The following is a 26,457-nucleotide window of genomic DNA, read 5'->3' on the forward strand; positions in this document are numbered from 1 at the left end:
TTATCAGAGTTAGCAACGTATAAGAAGAAGAAGTGGTGGTGTATTAATCATAATGTTACTAATTGTAGCAGGCATATTACACTAACACATCAATTTAATAACGGCTAGAGTACAAAATAAGTAACCGGTCGCATCAATAACACCCACTACAGTAGCAGTTGTTACAACAACAGCACAATAACGACAATGGTAACAGCAACAATAGCAGTAGAAGTATTTTCCTAAGTTAAGAACCTTACCAGTGTGCCAACCATCTCAGGTCTACGCTCTCTTAATTTTCTCACCATCGTGAAGAGGTCAATGACTTTATCTACCATAATCCCCGTGCAACAGTTATACGCGGCCATAAACATTCCACACTGAGAAACGCCATCCCTGGAAATGTAAATGAAGATAAAAGGGTTGCAGAGAAACAGGAATACATCGTAAATGCAGAAATTACCCGCCACAAAAGAATACTAGTCTAGTTCATAATAAAATCTTACATTATAAATATGAGTATGAGTATGATTTAAGTCAATTGTTAATACATTCGATATACTGCACAAGTTGTCAAGAGCTCTGGAAAAGAAAGGAAAATATAATTTACTGGATAACTTAAGAGAAAGGCAATGAAGCTTTCAATTGGTGTTTCGTAAGGGAGAGGAGAGGACGCTTACCTATTTTCTGGCAATTTGATGTATAGTGCTATCTATGAATAACTCATAGAAGTTGCCAATTTCCCAAGTAGCTGACTCATTGCCATCTTAACCCAATACATTTGCTATCGAAACTTTGCTATCTTTTTTTCATGGAGATTATGGAGTATAAGTAATTTGAGTACATTAAAATTATCACGTGTTATTGATTTCTCGCCGTTTTTCCACCACCCAATAACTTCGAATAGCCAAGTATCATACTAACAGTATATATCACCTTACATGTAAAATATGTTATTTTACTTCTGTTTTGGTCTATCAACCGTATTTATGTCCTAAAGAAAATTTCCTCAATTGAAATTCTCAGATATTGGCATTGGCAACTTTTGCATATAGAAGGAAAGGAAGGGGAGGGGGGGGGGGAGGTGCTGTGATTTTAGTTTGGTTAATGTATGCGTTAATTACTGCATACTCCATTACCTACAGAATGATAAAAAAGGACAATTGACTTACAAACACTGAACAACAATTCGTCTGTTTTGGTTTTGTCGTTGTACAGCTTGGGTTTTCTCAAGGAGTGAGACAAAACTGGAAATACTTGGCAAACTTAGGCTTATATTCGTTACCATTCGTAGCTACAAATAAAGAACAGATATTTTCAATGCAAAAAAAAAAAAAAACTGCAGTGGGGAAGTGTTATACGGTGAATATATGTGTAAAATAATGTAATGAAATTGATGTGATTTCACTTAGAACTGGGCATTAAAATCCTTACAAGTGATATAAGTAATTATTAATAGAATTACCAACTGGTGATTAACAAGGGTTTCAACTTGAACAACGAAACTATCGATATTCCCTTCATAAGTTGTTTGCTGTGTACAAAGTTAAAATCGATGCATGTTTATAATTACCCCATCTTTATTTTGGTATGTACAATGATCCATGGAAATACAGACTTCCCTAGTGGTTATGCCGTCTTCTTGCGTTAGGTCCACAACCCTAACAGAGAAAGGACCATACTGATTCGCTCCTTCTGACGGTAGGTAACTAAGGCATGTCTGAAGCTAGAAATTAAAGCACGTTTCATAATTCCGATGTACTGTTGTTTTAGTTTTGTGCAGCTTTGCTAGGAACGATGGTGTATAGTACCGTCACTCAAATGTAAACACAATTTCTGTATCTCTACATGCATTGGCAATACACTTCTATCAATGGATAATGTATGAACCAATTATGAAAATGATTATGTTGGACAAGAAAGAACGATTATTGACTTCAATTTGTCGTATATACTATAGTTAACTATAGTCATGAGAAAATCAGTCATTGTATTGCTTCAAAGAGTCTAGAGTGTAGAAGCTTAAATGCGGTCTACTATAAAATCTGATATAATTTTGTTGCGGCTTACATTCCAGAAGCTATTGAATAAATAAATGTAGTCTTGTTACTTGATATTGTTTGTAATATAAAGTTCAAATTATAATTGCTTTCTTGCCTGGTCTGCTTCGAAGGTAACTATAGTGGCAACTTCGTAATCGATAACCATTCTCCAGAAATCCACAATTGTGTTAGGCAGAGGCAGTTGAGTAGAAATGAATAAATCTTTCTTCGAGTAACCCTACCGAGAAAATAAAGTATATGTGAGTTATGGGCATGAAATTACATATTAATAGGTATGATTTAGAAAAGTATCTCTGATAATCTAGAAGGAATATAAATGTTCTAGCTTACTGAAATTGTTAGAATGGTATAAGCTATAGTGTAATCAACGTTTATTGATAAGTATGATATAAGACACATCGACTATGCATTCTGTGAAACCTCTATACCTCATTGTACAATGCTGTACTGAGATACTACATTGTACGGCAATACGCCACTTTTAACAGCTCCACACATTTGATTGTATGTAATATATTTGATTCCTAATTAGCACGATGTAGATAATAATGGAGTATCTCTCTTTTTACCCAATAATATCAGTTTGCTTTTCTGCATGTTATTAATATTAAGACTCAAAAGTGCTTTCGCGACACCCTTTTTACAACCGTATTACATCACTAGTAACTTACAAACTACGTAAATTGGATTGAATGCATTTCTTTGTGAGAAGTATACGCTGATATTATAATAATGATGTTCTTACGTCACAGAATGATGCATTGATGTAGTCCGTAGCTGCTTTGTCCTCAACGAATGTCATCAAACTCGGTCTGAACTTATTTCCTTTATTTTAAGAGAAAGCATGAACAAAAAGTAGAAAGAAATTGGTTAAGTGGAAGTTATACCAATAATTATCAAAGTATTTTGGTTAGCAGTGTTGAATAACTGAAGTCCAACCCATCCTTTATAATCTACACGGTAGTTTAGGCTCAATATCAGTTTCAGTTTCATAATAAAGTTATTGGCAAAACATTTATTTTAAAGAACGTTTCAAGCGTTATTGCTATAACATATCCGTGTTTGACATAAAACTATACACCTGAAATACTTTTTCGATAGTAAAATGATTTTATTATTGTTCTAAGGAAACTGCGAAGCGATCCATTAGGGGCAGTTTAAAGCCATAAAAATATGCACAAAAGAACACGATTAGATTTCTTCGTCTAAATAAATAATTTTTATGATTCATTGTGTTGAGGTTTTTCACTTTATCAAAGTAGTGCCTGTCATCAACAGTTGTACAATTTATGGAGCTATAAGAACTTTGTAAAGTGCCTGTGAAAGAAGTATAGCGTTCTATGACCTCCTTCCCTTGGTTGTCAATTATTATTTTGTATTGAATGATATCAGGTTTATGAAACATAAACTGATTAGTGAAATTCTGTAAAGACAGAATTCACTTTAAAAAAAGTATATTTATTTTCAGGATCTACAGACTTACGTGGTATAATGGCGGGAAATCTGTTTTTTACAATATTTTCTGATAGTGATCCAACTTGATTTTCACTGTCCTCAGAAAATGGATTTACGAATGAGAGCATCTATATTGCGAAATGAAACAAAGATATGAAAAGTAAAAAAACCTTCATACAAATGATATGAAATATGTAAATCCTTTATATTTTGATATAATCTGTCTTATCTGTTGTTTGGGCTGTAACATTTAAGTTGCCCATGCATGTTGCACTTAATTTTACCAAGTTACTCATGTCAGCGCAGCTTTAGCTGAACTGAGTTATATACGGTGTAATCTTTCTGGCGAGATAACGAGCTTTATTACATCCATACAACGCAGCAAAACATTCATCTTTACAATGTAATCAAGGTTAGATACTAAAGGACTAAAACTCGTGAAATCCTACATTAAATTGTCGTTGTAGACCTGTCGGCTTGTGTAAACTGGTGACAGCTTTCCATTTCTTCAAATTCACGTGAAAGTCGTCGACGGGCGTGCTTGGTTTGCCAACATATGAATATATTAAAAGTGACTCGTATATGAATTGATATTGCTCCTACAGACAGAGGAAGAAGAAAAGTCTTAATTTGAGTAGATCAGTATGATTCCACGAATCGCGACGAAAGCAGCTTGTTGTCTTTTATTAATAAGACAAATATTGACATATATCACTCTGATTAGTACAATATTTGATAAAATTCACGATCCAGTTTTTACTTTAGTACAAAACTTAAAGATTTACATTATTAACTGTGATCTCTGTTTGTATCGGGTGCATTCTGATAAGTACAATATTTAAGTAAAATGACTGGAGGGATTAACTGCTATGGCTATTATCAAGATAGAGTTTTCTATGCTAACTATCGTTGTTTGCTTTTATAAATTAGACCTTAACGAAACTTACAACAACTTGAACCATCAACGGCCTCTGCTTTCTCATGTTGTTGACAAAATTAAAAACATCAATTGCTCTCTCTTGCTTCATCATCTTCCTCAACGACGCTAAAGCAATGACCGTTCCAGTCCGTCCGCAACCAGCACTGCAGTGAACATGAAGAATAATGGAAGTACATATTCGCACATATTTATACGTTAGAAACATATGTTTTTCATAGATGATGGCGTCTTTATAACATGCATCGTATAATCATGCTTAATATACACATTGAATAAAAATACCATTGACTACCTTTTGCGAGTCAGTATTCAAAAGTAATAATTGAAACCTAAAGCAATATTGATTGACAAAGATGATATCATATTTCATAATCATAGTTACGATCACGTACGTAACTACGTACATTAATACTGATGTATATCACAATAGTAATACTTATCAAACGTTTGCACAATATAATAAGGTATAGAATACTGCATGGATCGTATCGTAGTGAGTAGGATGATACCGATGATGCTATCTCACGGGATCAAAGTCAGTGTATCACGTTCCTTTCAGTTTGAAAATTTGTGTTATACAGTTAAGTTTGTTTTTTATTGAAGTTGCATAACCTTGACAAAGGCTTTAGATGTACAATATATGATATATATGTTACATGGTGATACATGGAGTTAATTCTATCACAGTAGTTTGACACTGTGTGTAACCATCATTATGCTCCTTCAAATTGCTAAACACATTCATTACTCTGTCCTGTACATGTATCAAGTTGCCAAATTTGTGCTTGAATCAGGATTGTGTTTTGGTTAACAATCTTGCTAAGCTATCGAGTATTATTCTTAAACAAGGAATGCAATTGACCAACCTAAGACAGCATGTTAAAGCTTATGAACAAATATTCAGCCAATATCATTATTAAATATTATTACATAGTTTACATAAAACATATCTAATTTTCCTCTTTTGCCTCGTTAGTTGTCAACCGCATAGAGGGAAACGTTATTGGTTTTTTTAACCAACGTATGATACTTTGCGATGTTTAAGATATGTTAATAATGGGTGTAAATGTATCGTAAGTATACAGTAAAGAGAATTACACAACAAACCTGCAGTGTACCACTATCGGTGGAGATTTCTCATCCTCATCTTTTTCAAACTCATCTATGATATTCCACAAGATATCAGCGCTCCGAGGAACCTTCATATCCGGCCAGCCAAAGTAGTGATATTGCGTCACCTCGTGTATGCTCGAACCCTACAATCAATCAGTTTGTGTATGTAACAAGAAATAAAGCACTCTTTCAGTAAAACGTTTAGTAAAAATCTTTGGTAATTCTGAGTAAATTGTATAATCCTATATTCAATGTTGAAATTGCTAATTAGTTCCATCAAAGTAATGTTGCACCCGCCGGACAAATTAAACGGAACATCTAGATCACCAGTGTTGGAAATAAACTTAAAGTAATAGAATTTATCTAGCTTAGATGGAATCTATTTTTATTCAGCCAATCGGACAGGAATTCATGAACCTGTCTATTTATTAGATAAAGTGAAACTCGTGAAGGTATAAACTAAGATATGAAATGAGGAAGGATACGGGAGATTAGTGGCACAGGTCTTTGCATGCGATGAGAGATGCAGATTTGTTCTTTACGGTCGACTGTTTTGTAAGGAAACCAAGAAGCACGATCTACCATTGCCGTGAACACTTGAAAATGAAATACTGAAAACTGACAATGTTAGAAAACATGTCAGGAATTTAAATATATGGCTACTTTGGACACATTAATCTCATTGACTATTAATTCTTAACTAAATTCATGTAAGTCAAGAAAAACAATAACAAAATTGTACCAGTTGAAGTTTAAAACGACGAATGATCAAGTTAATGGATGCGGTTTCCCCAGTCTTTTCAACAGATATGCTAGAATACTGTTGTGGAGCACCTTCCGTATCTGGCCAGTACGTCAAACATTTAATCTGAAAGTAAAACAGAACAACAGAATACTGAATTGAAACAGCAATTACAAGTAGTTACAAGTCTTATTTAATACCAACTGCGTTTAAGTTACCCCTTAAGCTAAGTTGATTGTAATCCTTTCTCATGTTTTTTTAACATTAAACATATTACGTTTTAATACATTTCCCGTTTAAATGTTCGCTTATATAATAATTCGCAAAAGAAAATGACTGAGTTATGGATTTAGCATTATAAGTAATTACGGTTTTTGTTCTATTCATAACTTATATCGTTATTTTTTGTTTAACGATTCAGCGTTATATACTCACTTTCCCATTTTCTACCGGAAGAGTAACCATGATGATTTTCGTACACTTCTCATGCCAAATCATCCTCCAGAAATCGTGAAGTGAAGCTTTGTTCGGACCTTAATTCAGAAATAAAGCATGTCCAAAACCGTTGATTGATTTGAGAAAGAATTGAAAATTACATGTATGAATCGTTTACCAAGATGATGACGATAATAAGATACATTCTAAGACATTTGAGTAGCTACTAAGCAACTGTGCAACATCAACAGAAGAACATAAGTTGCTTTTTATACACGGATGTTGAATTTGTGAGTATGCTTATTACGATGAAATATCTATGGTAGTTTCTGAGTTACCTAACATAATCAATGTATTTAAAATGCAACATTTGCAATAGTGATGTTCATCCGGCGATATTTGAATAACTCTAATATTTAATTAAAGATAAAGAATACAAAAGATGTATACTAACCTTGACATGCTATAAATGCATTCTGCTTCTTGTATCCCTACGTAAAAGAAAATATCCATGGAATGATATAAGACACAAAATATTCGTTACTATGTTTTCCTCGAAAATCAATGTTTTGATGTATTTGTACAATAAAAACATAGTCCCGTCAGTGAAAAAAAGTTGTCTACAGCACGCAGAATGGAAATTAAGAGGGGACGGGGGTAAAGGGGTTGTTTGGAAGTTGTATCAGCGTACTTTCCATATGGTGCATGTTTCCTCAAGATTAAATCTCTCACCATACAACCCTCTAATGTACGAACATATTTCACCAAGGTGTTTTCATAAACTGTCAAAGCTTGTTTTTTATTGAAAAAGAATATTTTGTATGATCAACCCGAACTGATTTAGTTTCTTATCAAAAGTTTGTTTTCATTTGAAATGAACTGATGTAGTTAAAATGCAATATTTACTTACGTGTTTATATGAGGTTACTTACGTGTATGTATGATGCATTTATGTAATCTGTTGAATGGTCTCCGTTTTCCAAGGGTAACACTACTCGTGAATGGTCATCTGTAAGGAATATTCACACACAGAGGACATGAGGAATGTTCATTATAGGTCACATTTCAAGTAAGAGTTGCTAGAAAAGAAATGAAAATTCAGATTCGACCGGTACGCATGTTTAAAGACCCATCTTGTGATGATGGAATACAGTTATTTTGCAGACAATGAAAATATGTAGAGTTGAACAGGTCAGATAGTCTGACGTTTCCTTCCTAGCAGAGTGTTCTTTGCAACAATTTAGATGGAAATCATTGGAAAAAGTCCTGTCAGTTAATCTAAGCCCATTGCGAATGAATGTATTTCCTGATATTCAACGAACAGAAATAATATAAGACAAAATATATGTGCTTATTAAAATATAATAATAATGATGTATGTTTTTTTTTAGCTCTGAAATAACTTACAAGTAATGATGTTTTTGAATCGATTTTTTCTCTCGTTAATCTTCGCTTCTGCAACAGAACACGACATGTACTTTCCTTGAATGAGCTCCTGCAGTAAAATTAAATTGATAGGATTGGTCAAATATCACGTGTGTTGAAGGCATCTATTGTAAAGTACCGATTAAATATCGCTCCAAGCTAAGTGCCAGGGCTGTTCACCACGAGAGACATCAATAGTTTGGAGTCCCTTAATGTGTGAAACGAAGGGGGGGGGGGGGGTGGGGAGATGAATTTGGTTACTCTGCGTCTTTACAATAAACTGAAACAAGCGATTTTTTTGTTACTTCTTACGGCATTCTGTTTCCTACTTTATGTACATGATTGTATCCAACAGAAGGGGACAGTTTCATTCGTATGTAGTCCCTCATTGGAATACGGTTACCAACAGGAAAGAAATATCAACACTATTGCTCCACATGACGAGATCATTTTCTAGTGGAATAGATCAAACAAAACAACTTGGCACAAAATTATAAGCCAACGCTATGTACATATGGCTTCTTTTGTTACAATTTTTTTGGGTAAACAGTGAAGGTCTGAAAAGATAGCTTGATATGAACTCATTCAAAAACAGGTACAAATATATTGTGTCAGTCATATATTTTCCCCCATGTTATTCATATAAACCTACAACATCATTTTGTTTCTTACTTTGTATTCATCATGAAATCCACCTTTCAAATGTTGTTCCTTAACGTAACTTGGTAATTCATGCCGGTGGATGGTTTTACCACGGGAGCTGCAAACGTTTGGAATTTGTTGGTCGCGTTCAAAAGTCCTCATTTCGGCATGTTCTTCCTCAATGAATCCTGCAGCCAAACAGATTGAGATATGATTTGTTACAAGAATGGTTAACTGTATACGTCGACCCTTACGCATAATTAGAATACAAAGTAATACCACGTTATAGAAAGAATCAATTACTATTACAGTTGCATTATTTCCGTGTGTTTGAGTTTAGGATGGTTGACGTCATTAGCGACAACATGTATCATCGGCAGTCCATCCGTAGGGTTTAGTCGCGAAATTGAATACAAAGCCACGGAACTTGATTTCTGCATTTATCATTTTTAGTATGTGATGCATAATATACATCATAGCCAAAACAGGTACTAAGACAGCCGATACTCATAGCTGGTGAAGAAAATACTGCTCATGTCCCACAACCGTGCATTAGTAATTATTACTTTGTGTTCGTAACACGGTGAAATGTGTGACAGGACAGGACATGAACAGTAATATCTGTACCAGCTATGAGTATCGGGTGACTAAGACCAATTGCTTGATAGTTGCCAAAAACAGAGCTTGGTCTTTAAGATCGTGGTTTCAATCATATCATTGTGTTGTAACAGCATTAACGGAATAATGTACCGCTATTTGTACAATTAATATATAAACAATGTTAAGTCACATAACTTACATTAATTGATTTCTTTTGGATCACGCAACATGTAAAATAGGAAACATTCCGACATTTTCAGGAAGCACTTGTAGAATTACTCGGTATCAAGTTATCTGCGTGGCAGAAGTTAACACTTTGTTATGCCTATGTGAATGTTCATTGTCAGATAACAGTCAAAATATCTGTATGTTCAAGTTAGTTAATTAAAACAAAGTACCCTTACCGTTGTCATCTTCGATTCTTTCTCGTCTTATCGCCCAATATTTATTACTTAATATAGAAAGGAGGTTTGATCTGCAAAAAAGAGGAATATTACTGATAACTGTCGACCGCGTTAAGCAAAACTGTCATACGTAGACAGGAACTGTAATTTACTGTACTTGGTATGCGTGTGATGCTATTGTAGAAACCTATCACATAATTTGTTTGAATTTGACTGAAAAGTAGCTGTCATTATCGTTGTTCCTTTGGTTCATTGAGAGATAAATAACAGCGTGACATTAAAACCGACGTTAATATGCGGTTGTATCAAATGTTTTATCAGGAATTAGTTATATAATAAACTTAATAGTAGGCTATATATTTCCCCAGCCTACCATTAAACCGAATGATGCATAAATTCAGAAATGTTCACAATCGTACCTTCTGCTCGGTGAAGCAATTAAATACACAACCAGTACGAGGAGTGATATGATCAGAAACACAGATGGACCCGTCACACCAAGAACGAAAGGTAATAAATCTGTAAAAACAAGGAACAGATATATTGCTACTATTATCAGTTTCTTATATATTTAGGTAAAGGCTAGGCGGTAGGCTTGGTAATACTTTAAACAAAAAGTAATTAGGAACATTCCTAGTTCCCAACAGTATTGGATAATATATTTTAACCAATGATGATATTTAACGAGATTGTTAAATATTTCAAATATTTATAAATGTGACAATTTATATATGTTGCTATAATATAGAGTGAAATATCCACACACGTCACAGAATGACTGGTATTGGTTATAAAGTTAACCCTAACCACCAACAACTGCCTCTGCCCAGGTTAAACAATTTATTTATGCTATTTGTATCTGCTAGAAGCATAGATCGATATGCAGTTGTAAAGGTCTTTCTTATTAAACCATAATCACATGTTTGAGATAAACGTTACGTCATTTTTTTCATTTCAACTACTTAAGCATATTTTACAATGGTGGCATTTTACCTGCATATACAGTGGTGTTACATTCAATAACTGCATAGGGACCGGAACGACCTGCGTAATTTGTCAACCTCAAGTAGAAAACATAAGACGATCCAGGTTCAAGATCTGTAAACTTATACTCTTGCTGTGATTGGTTGAGGGTGGTTGTCACGGAAGTAAAATTTTGACTCCTGTAAGATATTTCGTACTTATAAGGATACTTTGGAAGGCATCCCATGGAATCATAGTCCAAAGATTCGGGAGGCTGCAAAATGACATTTAAATTCAAATAAAATCTTTCAATCTAAGTAACAAACATTTTATTTATTATATTTATCAAGATTTATGTTTCATGTTATCATAAAAGGTGCTATCGGACATCAAATACGAAACACAAGGCCTAGAAAATGCATTCTGCTTCTCCTGAATGGAATAAAGGTCTGTATGGTATGGTAAAATTTGGGATTTCTTCTTGTTTCCTCTATATGACTTTGGCATAAATCTTATAATGCCTGAAACACTTAAAGGTCAGTGTCACTTCACAATTTTTATTAATATATATATATTTTTTTAGGGGGCGGGGAGGTACACCTGAGTAAATTGTACATTTCAGGCAAATTTATTTTTTCGGATGGCTGCATCATTTACCGAAGTCGCCTAAGGGGAGGGGAACTACATGGTTGGCAGCAAATACCTCTTTGCCACCTCCCATCGGTATCCTCACTGTATATGTAAAGAGAACACTTCCCGATAGGTATTCACTTTAATAGTATACACCAAATGGTGCACTTTCATGTTTTCAATCACGTTTGTTATCAACGTTGTCGTTCGTAAACCACTATAATTTGCATAAATTAAATCACAATTAGTCGATTATCGTAAAGCAGAAAATTGCAACATTACGCATCGATTTCATTAGTCATAGATTTATAACAGAAATAACTTTATTTACTGTGTTTCTTTAAAACATTTTCATCAATTTTACTATTGGTGTCCAATAAGAAACATTTTGAGTTGATTTTGGTGCATGTTGGTACTATTTGTTTGTATATGAATCCTAGCACTACGAAGCTTATTAATATAACCACTCACTCATGATTTTGTTTAAATTATTGAAGCAATCGCAAACGTTTTGAAATTGTCTTCTTTGGAAACTATTACAAATTACGTCCGGGCAACACAATTTTCGAAATGCAAACGGGATAAAAAATAAGCTGTTACGTATAATGCTTATTTGGTGAAGATAAAGGTAATATTGAACATATTTGTTATCTTATTACGTCGTATATAAATGGAACGGGAGGGGGAGTGGGCTGTAAAGATCACTCTTGCTATAACTTCAATCCATCCATCAATGTTGTCAATATTTACAGAATTGTGTTTGTGTTACCGACAAAAAGCATTAATTAGTAATATTTGAACAAAAGCATGTACTACCTGCCAGCTTAGCTCGATAGATGTTTGGCTTACATCTGACGTATTAACATTGGTTGGTGTAACTTTTACATCTGAAAGAGGGAATCAGTAGTTAAAATAATGTTAATCTCTAGACGCAGACTATGGTTCTTACATTGTGCAAATCAGAACATACCATTACATATATAAAGGATGGACACATATATAGGGTGGACACATACATAAGATGAACACATACATAGGATGGATATGCACCTATGATGGACACATACATACGATGAACATATATAATGGACAAAGTATAAAACTTATATACATAGATCTTCCTTCTGGAACTGTACCTACATGTGGTACTTGTGTGCACGTTCGTTTGGAAACGAGTTCCTAATTGCAACATAACTATAACATTCGACCAATGATAATTTGAGGAAATATTTCAAAGATGTTTCTTCCTCCCAAACGTATAATTACTATACGAACATTTAAAGTTATGTTTATGCATAAACTTACCTTCAGAATCAGTAATGACATGTTTTTTAACGTTATTTTGACTTTTCCTGTCAACTACATTTCTAATAACCACGGATACTGCGTATTCAGTACACATGCGCAGATTGCTTAAAGTATGTCTATTTATTCCCTCTGCTGTAACAAACTCCTTTTGTATGTTCCCGGTACTCTCTCCATAGCGCACAATGACGTCGTAACCGAGACCTGGGTCACACTTTAAGTTTTGAAACGAAACGGCGTCGGTCTGCCAAAACAAACCCAACATGAGAGATTGTTGATGAAATATAATCAGTTTGAAATTCGAAGTCAGACAATAAATTGTCAGGGTGCATAACGGCGTCTTTAGTAATTTGCTAAGATTTTTTATTATATTCTTCATGTTAAATTGTATCTAAAGAAATACAGAAACAGGCCATTCATACGCAAATAAATCCTGTGTGTAAAAGTAAGTTGGACTGACGTTTCGATCCTAGCAGGACCTTCTTTAAAGGCTAAATGACAAGTTACAGTAACAGAAAGGACAAAAACACGCACAGAATACAGACAATTTAAATAACATGGTGAACACAAGAGATAGATGTAAGGGGATTAGTATAAATAAAGTAGTACAAATATATCCTGTACGAAGTTATATTGATAACCATAACATTAATGTGCTTTTGTTCCATGTATTTCATCGATGTTATTTAGGTTCCACCATATATATAGGATTTAGATCAATACAATCCGTTCCATGAGCTTAGTATTATACGACATATGTTTTTAAATTTCAGAATTTTGCAATTCCTGTAAATGTTTATACTAATTTTTACTATAGTTCACGTGAGGATGGAAAACGTTCCATGCCACGATGGGTTATATCAACTTCCAACAGCCGACTGTAAATTGTGTAGTTGGAAATGAAATGATAAGTTGTGGTCTAAATCGTTTGCATTAAATGTGTCATATTTAAGTGGGTGTGAGTCACCTTTCAAACGTTCGAGAGAAATTTAATTCACAAGTGTCTTTATCAATAATTAATGTTTTACTACGGAAGAAAAAGAGCTACTACTCAGTTCCAAATTTAGAGGAATACTGTGACAAAATTTACAAAAGATGTATAATACTTACCGTCCATGTTACTTGTATTTTTCCCGGGTTTGTGTCGTTGATTCTACTTACATTAAATTCAATACGTGTTGTTGGGTCTGTATAACGGAAATATCAAGCAATGAGGAAATGTCTATACCATCTTATTCTCCTTTTTGAGAGGTTTCATTTTAACAGTTTGTATATACTGACGCAGGGAAACACATATTTGAGCGAGATACTAGTTTTGAACTTCGATTCTTTGCTTAAAAACAAAAATTCATACCAAATTGATATAGCTAATATAGAGAGTACAAACCATGAGACAAACACCGACAGCCATAAAGATGAAGGTCATTAGTCTCATTACGATTATGATAATTAGTATTACGACAATATTTAAACAAAATCCAGATTTGGCAATAAGAGATATTTACCAAACGTAAAGCTCGCCTTGGATTTAGTCCATGACATTGTCGAATCATCACTAATCATTAACTAATTAGCATATATATACTAACCTTCTGAGTCCGTGAGTACCTCCTTGGCCAAATGTTGGTTGTTACTCTCGTGACCAATGAAATTCCTGACATCCATAGCTATTTTATAATAGGTGCAAGCTTTTAGACCGCCTATTTTGACATTATCCACTGCGTTATCCACTTCCTTCACCCATACTCCGCCTTCTCCTTTAGGCCAGTAACTTATAATTACTGTATAACCAAGGGATGGGTCACAACGCAAATCATAGATCGATAAAGGATTCCCCTGTGAAAGGCAGTGACAGACATCATAAAACGGAGAAGAAAACATTAATGCTTAATGAATCTTAATAGGCTTTCAATAAAGATATATAAGTAGACTATAGGCCTCTGTACCTTCACACTCTCATTTTACACTGCTAGCAATGCGAAGAGAAACATATCGAAAACTGAACATTTTGCACGAGGGTGTATAAAGTCCCATCATTCGTTACACTTCTTTCAGGGGTTTCCTTAAGTTTTTATTGTGCATTGGTATGTTGTCTTCTTCTTCTATAAGAGTAGAGTGCAGAAAGTCCGGCATTGAGAAGACGCAGGTTTGCCTTACGCACCCAATAATTATATGTATGGACATAAGCAAGTATAATGATGCGATGAAAACTTTACAAAGTATTGTCAAACGTATGTTTCTTATCCCTTTATATTCGTAGTTTAAATTATCATCTGCAATACCACAAAATGATGCACTCATTCTCTTCTAGCAAAAAGATTAATCTAAAATGTCTTCTTCATCTAACTTATGTTTGAATAAGTAACAAATTTAAGTTGCCAACCCAAACAATATAATCAAGCAACCTTGGAATCAATTAGTAATTTCCTCATAGGTTTACACATTGGCCAAGTAATACTGTAATTAATAATGATATTGTTCACAGCAGAGAGAGAGAGTGGTGCGTTGTTATGGTGGAGAGTCAAACAATTTTGTTTACTTAATATATAATTAAATAAATATTACCGGCCAGGATACTCTGACTTGGGGTGATGGCTGTACTCCCAACAATCTCGTTGTAGTAAATCTAAACAACGTACTGGGATCTGTAACAATAGTATACACATTTAATTATAAGGGTTTCTCTATCTTCAATATGTATGCAGGGCGTTAATCTCAACTGAATAGTGGGGGGGACATGAACGACTGAACATGGATAAAGCGGAAGGCGTGTACGCTTAGCGCACACAATGAGCGCATTTGACGCAAAACCTTTATCGGATGGGGTCCGCCTTAGGGTGTCCAGGGGTGAATCTTCAAGTTAGCTTCTGTTTGGTCCCGGAATTGATATGTCAGTAATAAATATATTTTAACAAAAATCACATTTGACAAGTTATAAAACTCCAATTAAGAAAGACTCATCAATTTATAATCCGGGTGTAACTTAATGCCTTGAACATGATTAACAGAGTTAGAACTTTCATCATTGGTTGGCACGTAGCCTAGCAAGAAATGTTTGACAAAAACTGCCTCCCAGATTGCCGGAACTAGCACTCCTCGAAACTTATAGGTTGCATCTAGACAATATTAATTTGGAGATATCATATTTTAGAATCCCCCACCCTCCCAACAGAAAGGTAACTTTGAACAATTTATACGCTAAAAGCACTTTAACCTTATACGCTACTTTTACGTTTACGTTTTTTAATAAACCCCCATCATTCATTGTTTAACACAGATAATTTTATATTTTAAAGTACGCTATGGCATTTTGATTGTAAACCATAGCCTATAGATACGATGAGGGGAAGCCATACGGGGAACTTAGGTGTAAAAGAATTGTTATGTTTGTGTTATAATTTACATGTAATTTGCATGTTTTACATGTGTGGGGAAGGAGCTGTGTGATTGGGCCGTGTAAGTTAGTTTAAACGCTATTCTATAATTTAATTTAAAGTACGCTATACATGAAATCCTTTACTAACATTTCAATGCAACTGAAAAGTTTTATTTTTCATCGGGGGTGGGGGTGGGGGGTGGTTGAGCAGATGCGAAAAAACATTAATAACTACTTATCTCATAGGCACAATGATTGAATTTCTTTAATGAGTCATTATGAACCTGACAGGCCTAGCACCTACACGATTCAGTCACTAAACCTGGGGGACATTTGATATTGTCCCCACACTTAAGAAAGTTGGGAACGTGTACCCCTTGTCCCCACATGATTGACACCCCTTGGTTATGTTTTGTAAATACCCTTACATGCTTATACAAGGATAACATATTTCATATTAAAAAATTATCTTTTTTTTTTAAATGAAGGGTCTAACTGAAAAACATTCGCATTTAACCTATGAGTAGGGTTTAAAAAAACTCTAAAATCTTAAAGCAAACTTTTAAATTCATTTTAAAACGAAAATGTTATGTATTCGATACCAAATCCGCATGTCAATATATAATAATGAGCATACTCAATTAGGTATTGCGTTTCTGCTGCATTTTGTCACAATCTTATTCATCTATAGAGACTGTGAATTGAAGGGTGCTACAAGCCATAAAAGATACACCGAGTTCATGCAAACAATTCTAAGCTCAGCCTAGCTTATTGTAAATCAAGTGTTACAGGGGCACTGGGTTGCTGAATGTTTGACTTTGATCCATAGATAAATTAATTAGTTGATAATAGATCAATTATGGTAATTAACGAGCACAAATGATGTAAGGATCGTTTAAGACGTTTTGCATCAGTTGTGCATCTGTCTAGAATAGAAAAGAAGGACCGCGGAAAAGAGGCATTGGAACTTAGTTGACTAACTCCACTGAATGAAACCACATTAAAATATATTTTGTTTAAGGGGAATAAGGCCCATCTCTTTTATTCCCGAAGCGTTTACAGTTTAGTGAAGGTGCACAAACCTGCAGAATCCGTCTGTATGTAGGTATTTGAGCTGTGGCTCCCTTCAATTTCAGCTGCGTTCCTAACACTGACAGATATTGAATAGTTTGTACACTGGCGTAATCGTTCAGTGATAGTCGTGTCCATGGAGTGATTTCCTGATATTAGCTTACTACGCTGTGTCCCTCCACTCGCCTCTTGATAGTACACAACGAAGGAGTACTCGGTGGTTGTAGGGTCACATTTAAGATTCTCTGACGTAATAGCATCAACCTGCATAGCAAGAGATAGAAAAACGATAAAGTTGATTCTGTTATAGCTTGACGGTTCCATAGTTCATAGACTCACATTAACTTAAGGCATGAAGAAATTCAAAATTGATGCTACTAAATTAACTAACGCTAAGATAGTTGAGTTAATTGCTAAACTTACAGTCCATGTTACTGCAATTTGAGGCATTGTTCGCAGCATCGGTCCTCTCTGAGCTCTGACATCAAGTGGTATAATAGATGGCGCTACCGAGAAAAAGAAAGACTAGCGTGTCTCAATTATTTGTAAACGTGTCATGCATTCCAATGTAGTTTCTATGCATAAGGTATACACTATATAATTTGTTAATACTATCTTGTCACGTAAAGAATGCATATAATTCAGATTACACTTAATTAGGCAAAAATATATTATTTGTTTGCGATTCTACTGTTTCCCATTGATACAAATTTATGCATAAGAATTAATGTTAATTTCTTGCAACTTAGTTAACTGATAATAGTTTAAATTCGGTTCATTGTTGGATAATATTTCATTCAAGAGCCAAGGTCACTTTTGATATTGTTATCTTTCAAAGATAAACATGTCTCTAGTTGGTAGAAGAGCACAAGTGACAGGTTGGTGACGTGTTAGTTATTACAAATTTTGGCAACACTAAGACTATTCGTCTGATACATAAATATGTGAAATAAGCAAAGTAAACTTACCATCAGATTTGGTTCGAACAAAGGTAGGGCCAGTGGCTCTGCTTTTTTGACCAACTGCGTTTCTGATACTGACCGATATCGAATATTCAGTACATTGTTGTAAGTTAGATATTGTCAAAGACCTTTGTGAACCTCTACTTGAAATGTTCTGTTCTCCGTTTTCATACCTGGGATGGTAGTAAACTTCATATGTGTACCCGGTATCTGGATTACACTTCAGATTAGTTTGGTTGATGTTGCTCGCCTTTAAAAATACAGAGAAAGAGAAGGACAGGATTAGAGTGTATACATGTTAACATGATGTCGATCTAAACACTAATATAGAGAGCGCATGCTCACATATTGTTACTGTTTCTCGGTTTATTCTAAAAAGCATTCTGACGGTAAGGTCAAATTTTGTCTGACAGTGTAGTGTATTTTGCAAGTCAAAGTTACATGTGAACTATTTTCATCAACTATTTCAACGTTCGTGTCGCCTCAATATAGCCCTTGTTAGACAGCACAGGCTATAAAGAGACAGTACATTTGTATGTCTTGTATATACCAGTCTTCCTGGTAAAGCCTACTTAAACTATCACTGTATCAATGTTGGGTTTACCGCTAAATTAAGCTTTTCTAATCTTTGAAAGTTTGTTTGACTAGTCGTAGAAGCATATAATGAAACATGATAATTTTGGAATTTGAATAAAATTGCAGCTTTCGTTATATTGTAACCGTTGTACCTATAGGTTTTTACTTTTGAATTATCAATGTAGGTCTCAGAAAATAACAAATGTTTATGGCAGCTCAAGGAGACATGTTTTTTTTTTCTGAAAGTTTCTCTATTATTGAAGCCTTGAACAATTTCGTGTAAAGTATCATGCTATTAAAAACGAATTACACCGTCTCTCTCTGAAGGGTAACCTACTTTGGATTTAAAAACAAAACAGGTTGAAGCCGATTTCAAATCTTTGGCACAAGTAACATATATGTGTATCGCAACTGAACCCAGAGGTCTGTATTTACAGAGAATTCCGTCAGCCGTTACCATTGACAATTGCAAATTCTTCTTAATTCCTAAATCGCTGAGTCAGGATAACGTTTGTTGAACAGCAACTATACTATAGGGACCTAACTCAATTGTTAGGAAATCAAATTGATATCACTTGGAAAAATGCTGACTTACAAACCACGATACTTGCAGTTGATCTACCCTGCCTGTCTTTTGTGCAGTCACATCAGATATGGCTACCGTTGGATCTAAAAAAAAAAATATATATATATATATATATACCTTACATTGTACGATATCGCACTATATTGGTAAACTGGTGACTTCAAATCACCATTCAACTTCAAGTTATTTACATTTTCCAGTTATAAGATGTATTTTAATTTCATTAACTGTTATTATTTAGTAATCGTCGTTATATTTACTAACTTAACCAATAAATATATGTGATTTATAAATTGGATACCTCAATTATTCATTGTGTATTCACAACGACTGAGAGCTATAACTGTCTCTAACATGAAAATGCAAGTGTTTAACGTTTCTACATAACTCAGCTCAGTATGTCGATTTCTGAGTTCACTCACTCAGTATGTCCTATTAATACACTATCATAAAAATGAAGGGAAAAAGCGACTGCGTTCCGGCTTAAAACAAGCAACTGTGATTAAACTTGATAATTTATTTGTATTGACATTTGAAGCTAAGCACACATAGCAGTGTCTCAGTTTTTTAAACGGGTAATTGAAAATATAAAAGTACGCAAGGGCATTCTGATGGTAGGCGTTGCCCATTTGCTGAGGGGAAGCCATATGGGTAATCTAGGGGTAAATTATTGTAAGGTTTGTGACATCATTATTTGTTCAACATTCCAAAGAGGAACCTACGGGGTGGGTTGATGAGCTGTGTGGGTGGGCCGTGTAGGGGAATGTGCATCAATTTTCCTAGTTAAAACTTTGGGGCACTGACATAGTGGCTAACATTTAAGCTGATTTGCCTGTCTAAAGCATATAGACGTGATAAATACATTTATGAACAGTAGTTTCACATTAGACTGCTATACTGTTTAAGCAGGCTAAATCTTAGGAGCTCTCTATTGTTATTGCGATTCAAAACAAACTCGTGAAAACCTGAACAAACACACGTTTATCGCATACGCGATTGTGTATATACGTGATGAACGGTTAAAATAAATCTTGTTTTCTTTTTTAACTCCATTCCTAAAAAAGTGCCTAGAATCTCGAGGTTGCATTCTACTAACTACTGAAATCATAAGAAAATATGTGATCATTTCGCAAAAACTAACTTTCACATTTACTTAATTTATTTAGGAAGTAGAAATCTCACGGTGACAGCTGCCACCCTGCCTCCCCCTCCCTTCCCGTGCAGGCTACGGCACTGTACTTAGCATCTTAATCACAAATAAAATATAACGCATTTTGTGAACATTTCTACTCAATTAGAACTTGAAGTATAATGATGAACGTGGTTATTGCAACAACATGATTAGCAGCTTAGCACCTAGGCTTATAGCACCACATTTGTATCTGTCTCAGAACTCCTATGTAATATATAATTATCTTATGAAACACTTAAAACTATTAGTTTTATATTGCTTCTACGTGATATTACTGCATATTATAAAATAGGTAAAGTAAGATACTGTCATTACCTGCTGGCTTAGCATATATCCTCAGTAGAGCATGGGTGTAGTTCCTCATTTAATTTAGTTTAATGTGCGCTATACATGAAATCCGTAATTCTCATTTCAATGCAAATGAAAAGTTATATTTTTCATGAGGGGAGGGAGGGGGTGGAGGGGTCAGCAGAAGAAAATTATACTTTAATATCTACTAATCTCATAGCACCATGTTCGAACTCTATTTATGAGATACACGAGTCATTATTAGCCTATTAGCCCTTATTAGGCCTAGGGGACATTTGATTTTGTCCCTCTCCTTTCAGAAAGTTGGGGCGTGCCCCCTCTTCTGCCCCCTCCCCATGATTGATGCCCCTGAATTTATTATATGTATGTAAATATATAACATGATTCATATCCCCAAATTACTTTTTGGTTGAAATAAAGGTTCAAACTGAGAGACATTCGCATTAAGCATGTGAATAGGGTTTACAAAACTCTCAAACCTTAAAGTAAATTTTTAATTAATTTTAATACGAAAATGTTATGCTATTCGATACCAAAACCGCATGTTATTATATGACAATTAGTATACTCAATTCAAAATGGCATTTTGGCTGCATTTTATCACAATCTTTTTCATCTATAGACTCGTTCATTCCACTGAGAACGGAAGAGATTTAACAAGCCATAAAAATACGTTAGGTTTATGCCATACCTGTAAGCTCAATTAAGCTTATTGTAAATCAAAGCTTGCAACAGGGGCACTGGGCTGCTGAGTGTTTGACTTTGATCCGTAGATAAATTAATTTGTTGATAGTAGATTAATTATGGAACTTAACGACCAAAAATGTTCTCAATGATGTAATGATCGTTTAAGACGTTAAAATCAGTTGTCCCTCTGCCTAGAAGAGAAAAGAAGGACCGCGGAAGAGAGGCATTGGAACTTAGTTGACTAACTCCACTGAATGGAACCACATACAAATGTCTTTGTCTTAAGGGGAACAAGGCCAAACACTTTTGAATTGTTTAAAGTTTAGTGAAGGTGCACAAACCTTCAGAATCCGTCTGTATGTAGATATTTGAGCTGCTGTTCCCTTCAATTCCAGCTGCGTTCCTAACACTGACAGATATTGAATAGTTAGTACACTGGCTTAATTGTTCAGTGATTGTCGTGCTCATGGAGTTTCTTCCTGATATTAGCTTACTTCGCTGTGTCCATCCACTCGTCTCTTGGTAGTACACAACGAAGAAGTACTCGGTGGTTGTAGGGTCACATTTAAGATTTTCTGACGTAATTGAATCAACCTGCATATATGAAGCAAGAGAAATTATGACCGATGAAGCTGATTCTCTTATAGTTTGACGGTTCCATTGTTCGTAGACTAACATTAGCTTAAGGCAGAAAGAAATTCAAAACTTATGCTACTGAATTACTTAACGCCCATATGGTTGAATTAGGTGCCAAGCTTACCGTCCACGTTACTGTAATTTGAGGCCTTGTTCCCACCATAGCTCCTCTGTGTGCTCTGACTTCACGTGGTATAATAGATGGCGCTACCGAAAAAGCATGGACTAGTGTGTTATAGTTATGTGTTAACGTGTCATACATTACAATGTAGTTTGTATGCATAACGTATGCACTATAAAATTTGTTAATACAATCTCGTCTCTGTCGTGGCAATTAAGTTAAACTTCTAATAGTTTATATTCGGTTCATAGTTTAGTAATAGTTCATTCAAGAGCCAGGGTAACTTTAATGTTATCATTTTTCAAAGATGAAAATGTCTCAAGTTGCTGTAAGAGCATATGTGGCAGGTTAGTGACGTGTTATATATTACACATATTGGCAACACTTTATAAGACAATACGTTTATCACATAAATAGGTAAATTTTAGCATAGAAAACTTACCTTCAGAATTGGTTCGAATGGAGGTAGGTTCAGTGGCTTCACTTTTTCGACCAACTGCGTTTCTGATACGGACCGATATTGAATATACAGTACATTGTTGTAAGTTAGATATTGTCACAGACATTTCGGAACGCCAGACTGAAACGTTCTGTGCTCTGGTTTCATTTGTAGGACGGTAGTAAACTTCATATGTGTAATCGGTGGTATCTGGATTACACTTCAGATTAGTTCGGTTGATGAAGTTGGTCTTTAAAAAAATGGAGTAAGAGAAAGAAAGTATAAGACAGGTTAACATGATGTGGATCAAAACACTAAAATCGTGCACAGTAAATTTATCAGTAAGAGCAAGGGTGCGTTATTGATTTTATGTTTATACATAGGGCATATAGTTACTGTTTCCACGTTTATTCTAAAAAGCATTCTGAGAGTAATGTCAACTTTTGTCTTTCAAATTACACGGACAGTGCAGTGTAATTTACCAGTCATTGGCACTTTGTGAACTATCCTTATGAACGATTTCAACGTTCTCGTCGCCTCAATATAGCTCTTGTTAGACAGCACATATTATAAAAAGACAGAGATGAAATACACCGTCTCTGTCCTATTTTGTAACCTATTTTGGATTTCAAACAAAATGAATTCTCGCAGGTGCAGGAAGCCGGTTTCAATTTTTTTCCACAAGTAAGCTATATGTGTATCGCAACTGAACCCAGAGGTATGTAATTACATAGAATTCCTAAATTACTGCGTCCGGATAACTTTTGTTTAACAGCAATCAAAACCAGGGACCTGACTCAGTTGTGAGGTAATCAAAATGATATCACTTGACAAAATGCTGACTTACAGACCACGATACTTGCAGTTGATCTACCCTGCCTGTCTTTTGCGCAGTTACAGAAATCCGTACCGTTGGATCTGAAGAAAAAAAAATCATAATATACCTAACATTGTGCGATATCGCACTATATAGGTGAACTGGTCACTTTAATTCATTCTTCAACTTCAAGATATTTACATTTTAAAGTTAAAGGATGTATTTTATTTCATTAACTGTTATTATTTAGAAACCGTCGTCATATTGACTATTATCGTAGAACATTTCTCTGGATTATTCCATTGAGTTTTCACACAAATCTAGAGCTATAACTTTATCTAACATGGAAAATGCAAATGTTTAATGTTGCTACATGACTCCGTTCAGAATTTCGATTCTCAGTTCACTTACTCAGTATGTCCTGCTAATACACTATCATCAAAATGAAAGAAACAAATGACTGCGTTCTAGATTAAAACATACATATGTGATAGAACTTGATAATTTTTTTGTATTGATATGTGAAGCTAAGCACACAAAACAATTTGCTTTATTATATCTTGACTGCTTTTCAAACAATCTCTCTCGATATTTCCCATTTAAATTTAAATAAATGGATAACAGAGATGTCGAAGTGTCAGGCAAGAAATCTGTCAGGATAAATGCAACCATTCAATCAAACACGCAATTATAAAAATAGCAGCCACACTTACATTTGATATTCGACATTTTATATGGAGTAATATGTAATAATCCTGATTCAGAAAATGACGACTATACCCTCCCTCCCTCCCCTCCTCTCCTTCCCAGAAATGCACTTTGATAATATACTAAACGTTTTACTCTCCATTGAAACCGAGAGAGACAATTAGGCACAAACCTCCAGAATCCGTACGAACAGTGACAGGAGAAGTCATGTTTACACGACCGACTGCGTTCTTGATACCCACTGATATTAAATATTCAGTACATTGAGATAATGTACCATCGGCGATCGTTACGTTGGTAGAAGAGCTTAAGGTCGATATATTATATCCGCTGACGTTTTCTGCATCTTCATAGTAGACTCCATATGTGTAGTCTGTAGTTCTTGGGTCGCACTTCAGATTTAGTTTCGTGACATTTACAGGCTAATTAATCGTTTGATCACAGAAACAAAAGTTAAAGTTAAGTCTAACATGTACTGAGTGAAAAATACATTTCAGTTATGTGGTGGTACTAATCTAAAGGACAAATACATAAGGAACGGCGTATTTCTTTTTTAATGTGTATTTATAAATAAATCAGTACGTTTTAAATCAGTTAAACTGTAATCAATTATCTCCTCCTGCTACTAATCTTTGCATGATATTTCAACGTTTCAAACATGACTAAAAACTCAAAAGAAATATAATATATATTTTTTTCATTGTGTTACTTGCGCTTTATATTGCCAAGTCGGGCAATTGTCCGGTCATCGTTGTCGTGTTTCTAACCAGGTGTCATACTTGAGCATCACGTGAAAATATTATATAGTGAACATGCGTGCGTGGAATAAGCTGCACAAAGGTAGAACGACTCTTCCTATTTGGAAACAATTACCCCAATCTGCCCCTGTGTATTGTTTACAGTGCATTTAACTTACAGTCCAACTAACTAGAATTCGCACAGGGTTGATACCATGGAGTAGAGTAGCTCTGATATCTCTCGGCATAGCAGTTGGATCTGAAATGATAAAATAAATGACGTTACAGTGACTAGAGAAGAAACATGTGGTACATTCCTGGCCATAGTTTGCTGCTGAGGTGTTTTCCATTTGTTTAGTCCTTAGCCGAGCCATTTGTATAAGAACACGAGGAAACGACATATACCAAACTTAAGACCTCTGCGGTTACCAATGTCTAACTATAATGAACATAGTAAGAACAGAGCTTTGAACGTCAAAATGACATCTACACAGGAACTTGAAATATCTGGAATACAGACAGGGGAAAATGTTAATCATTACCGATATCGTTGATATCAAGTATGTTAACCGATGATATGTCGTTATATAGTTACACCGTCACTATCTTTATCCCAATTGTTTACTCAGCATTACGTTTCTTTCTCCAGATTGTTCAAGGGAATGTAATACGCAATAACAATTAGAAGAAACTATACTATCAATTTTGTTTAAAATCCGAACATCCATACAAATTCTGACTTCATTCTATAACAAGACCTACGATTTCATCACATCAATCTTTCTTTTTTACAGGCAGGGAAAAAGCTGGTCCCGTTTCAAGTGACAATCATGACGGCACATATCACTTTTAAGTACAGGTATATGTTATAGGCGTTTTGCGCTAAATGAAACTGTTCTAACGGTTTTCCAGACTATGTAAAGATTTTACTCATCTGCTGTGCGTAGATGATGCAAGGTACCAGTTAGTGTACGAGCCGTTCCTTCAAAGTGTAATTTGTGGTATTACATAAGTAACCAATTAATTCGATTCGCATCTTAAAAGGTTGCCTTTTTTGGGGGTCGAAAAGGATTAGAAGAGCTTGGTGTTATAAACATGACTAAAATTGAGGAAAAAACCTTCTGAATCCGTCAGAACAGTATCTTCAGCACTTCTGTCTCCATTTGAACCTTCCGCATTCCTCCTCACCGACACTAAATATTCAGTACATTGAAGTAAACCATTCGTGATAGTCACACTACGTTCAGACTGTACGGTTTGTACTGAATCACTCCCATCACCAGTCGCTGGTCGGTAGTGCACCTCATATGTAAACTCTGTTGACGGACATATGTCCTATGTACAAGAAAATTTACACATTTTGGATTCCAAGTATAGTTAAAGCCCTCTCCTCAATGTTGATCCAAATGTTCTATATAAAATGGTAGACCATCATTTAATACCAATATGTTACAAGCGACGTTACTGTTTACGACTTCAAGTAATGAATGCAGTTTAGTTAAGCATAAGCCAACTTTTATAAAGGCACAATGCTCATTGTAGGT

The 26,457-nt window shown here is 34.9% G+C and overlaps 1 protein-coding gene across 2 annotated transcripts in view; it reads right to left on the bottom strand.

Annotated features, from left to right (window-relative positions):
• LOC139954969 (uncharacterized) overlaps positions 1-26,457 on the bottom strand; it is a 121,052-nt gene that overhangs the window by 73,970 nt on the left and 20,625 nt on the right. Inside the window, exons 16-49 of one of the 2 annotated variants that reach the window (XM_071955071.1) lie at positions 26,032-26,248; positions 25,093-25,172; positions 24,349-24,598; positions 23,499-23,569; positions 22,655-22,901; positions 22,216-22,298; positions 21,797-22,049; positions 19,277-19,350; positions 18,112-18,355; positions 17,567-17,649; positions 17,155-17,407; positions 15,262-15,341; positions 14,286-14,532; positions 13,807-13,883; positions 12,697-12,940; positions 12,208-12,278; positions 10,792-11,035; positions 10,218-10,317; positions 9,799-9,869; positions 8,825-8,982; positions 8,135-8,222; positions 7,660-7,736; positions 7,182-7,218; positions 6,728-6,825; positions 6,293-6,418; positions 5,545-5,693; positions 4,445-4,580; positions 3,947-4,096; positions 3,526-3,625; positions 2,788-2,867; positions 2,137-2,259; positions 1,553-1,705; positions 1,152-1,273; positions 240-375 (exon numbers count right to left, since the gene is read on the bottom strand). In XM_071955071.1, the coding sequence (XP_071811172.1) occupies positions 240-375; positions 1,152-1,273; positions 1,553-1,705; positions 2,137-2,259; positions 2,788-2,867; positions 3,526-3,625; positions 3,947-4,096; positions 4,445-4,580; positions 5,545-5,693; positions 6,293-6,418; positions 6,728-6,825; positions 7,182-7,218; positions 7,660-7,736; positions 8,135-8,222; positions 8,825-8,982; positions 9,799-9,869; positions 10,218-10,317; positions 10,792-11,035; positions 12,208-12,278; positions 12,697-12,940; positions 13,807-13,883; positions 14,286-14,532; positions 15,262-15,341; positions 17,155-17,407; positions 17,567-17,649; positions 18,112-18,355; positions 19,277-19,350; positions 21,797-22,049; positions 22,216-22,298; positions 22,655-22,901; positions 23,499-23,569; positions 24,349-24,598; positions 25,093-25,172; positions 26,032-26,248 (4,722 nt within the window). The remainder of the gene's footprint in view (positions 1-239; positions 376-1,151; positions 1,274-1,552; positions 1,706-2,136; positions 2,260-2,787; positions 2,868-3,525; positions 3,626-3,946; positions 4,097-4,444; positions 4,581-5,544; positions 5,694-6,292; positions 6,419-6,727; positions 6,826-7,181; positions 7,219-7,659; positions 7,737-8,134; positions 8,223-8,824; positions 8,983-9,798; positions 9,870-10,217; positions 10,318-10,791; positions 11,036-12,207; positions 12,279-12,696; positions 12,941-13,806; positions 13,884-14,285; positions 14,533-15,261; positions 15,342-17,154; positions 17,408-17,566; positions 17,650-18,111; positions 18,356-19,276; positions 19,351-21,796; positions 22,050-22,215; positions 22,299-22,654; positions 22,902-23,498; positions 23,570-24,348; positions 24,599-25,092; positions 25,173-26,031; positions 26,249-26,457) is intronic. The other variant, XM_071955047.1, reaches the window with a different exon arrangement.

The sequence above is a fragment of the Apostichopus japonicus genome, chromosome 2, assembly GCF_037975245.1.
Source record: "Apostichopus japonicus isolate 1M-3 chromosome 2, ASM3797524v1, whole genome shotgun sequence".
NCBI classification, from domain to species: domain Eukaryota; kingdom Metazoa; phylum Echinodermata; class Holothuroidea; order Aspidochirotida; family Stichopodidae; genus Apostichopus; species Apostichopus japonicus.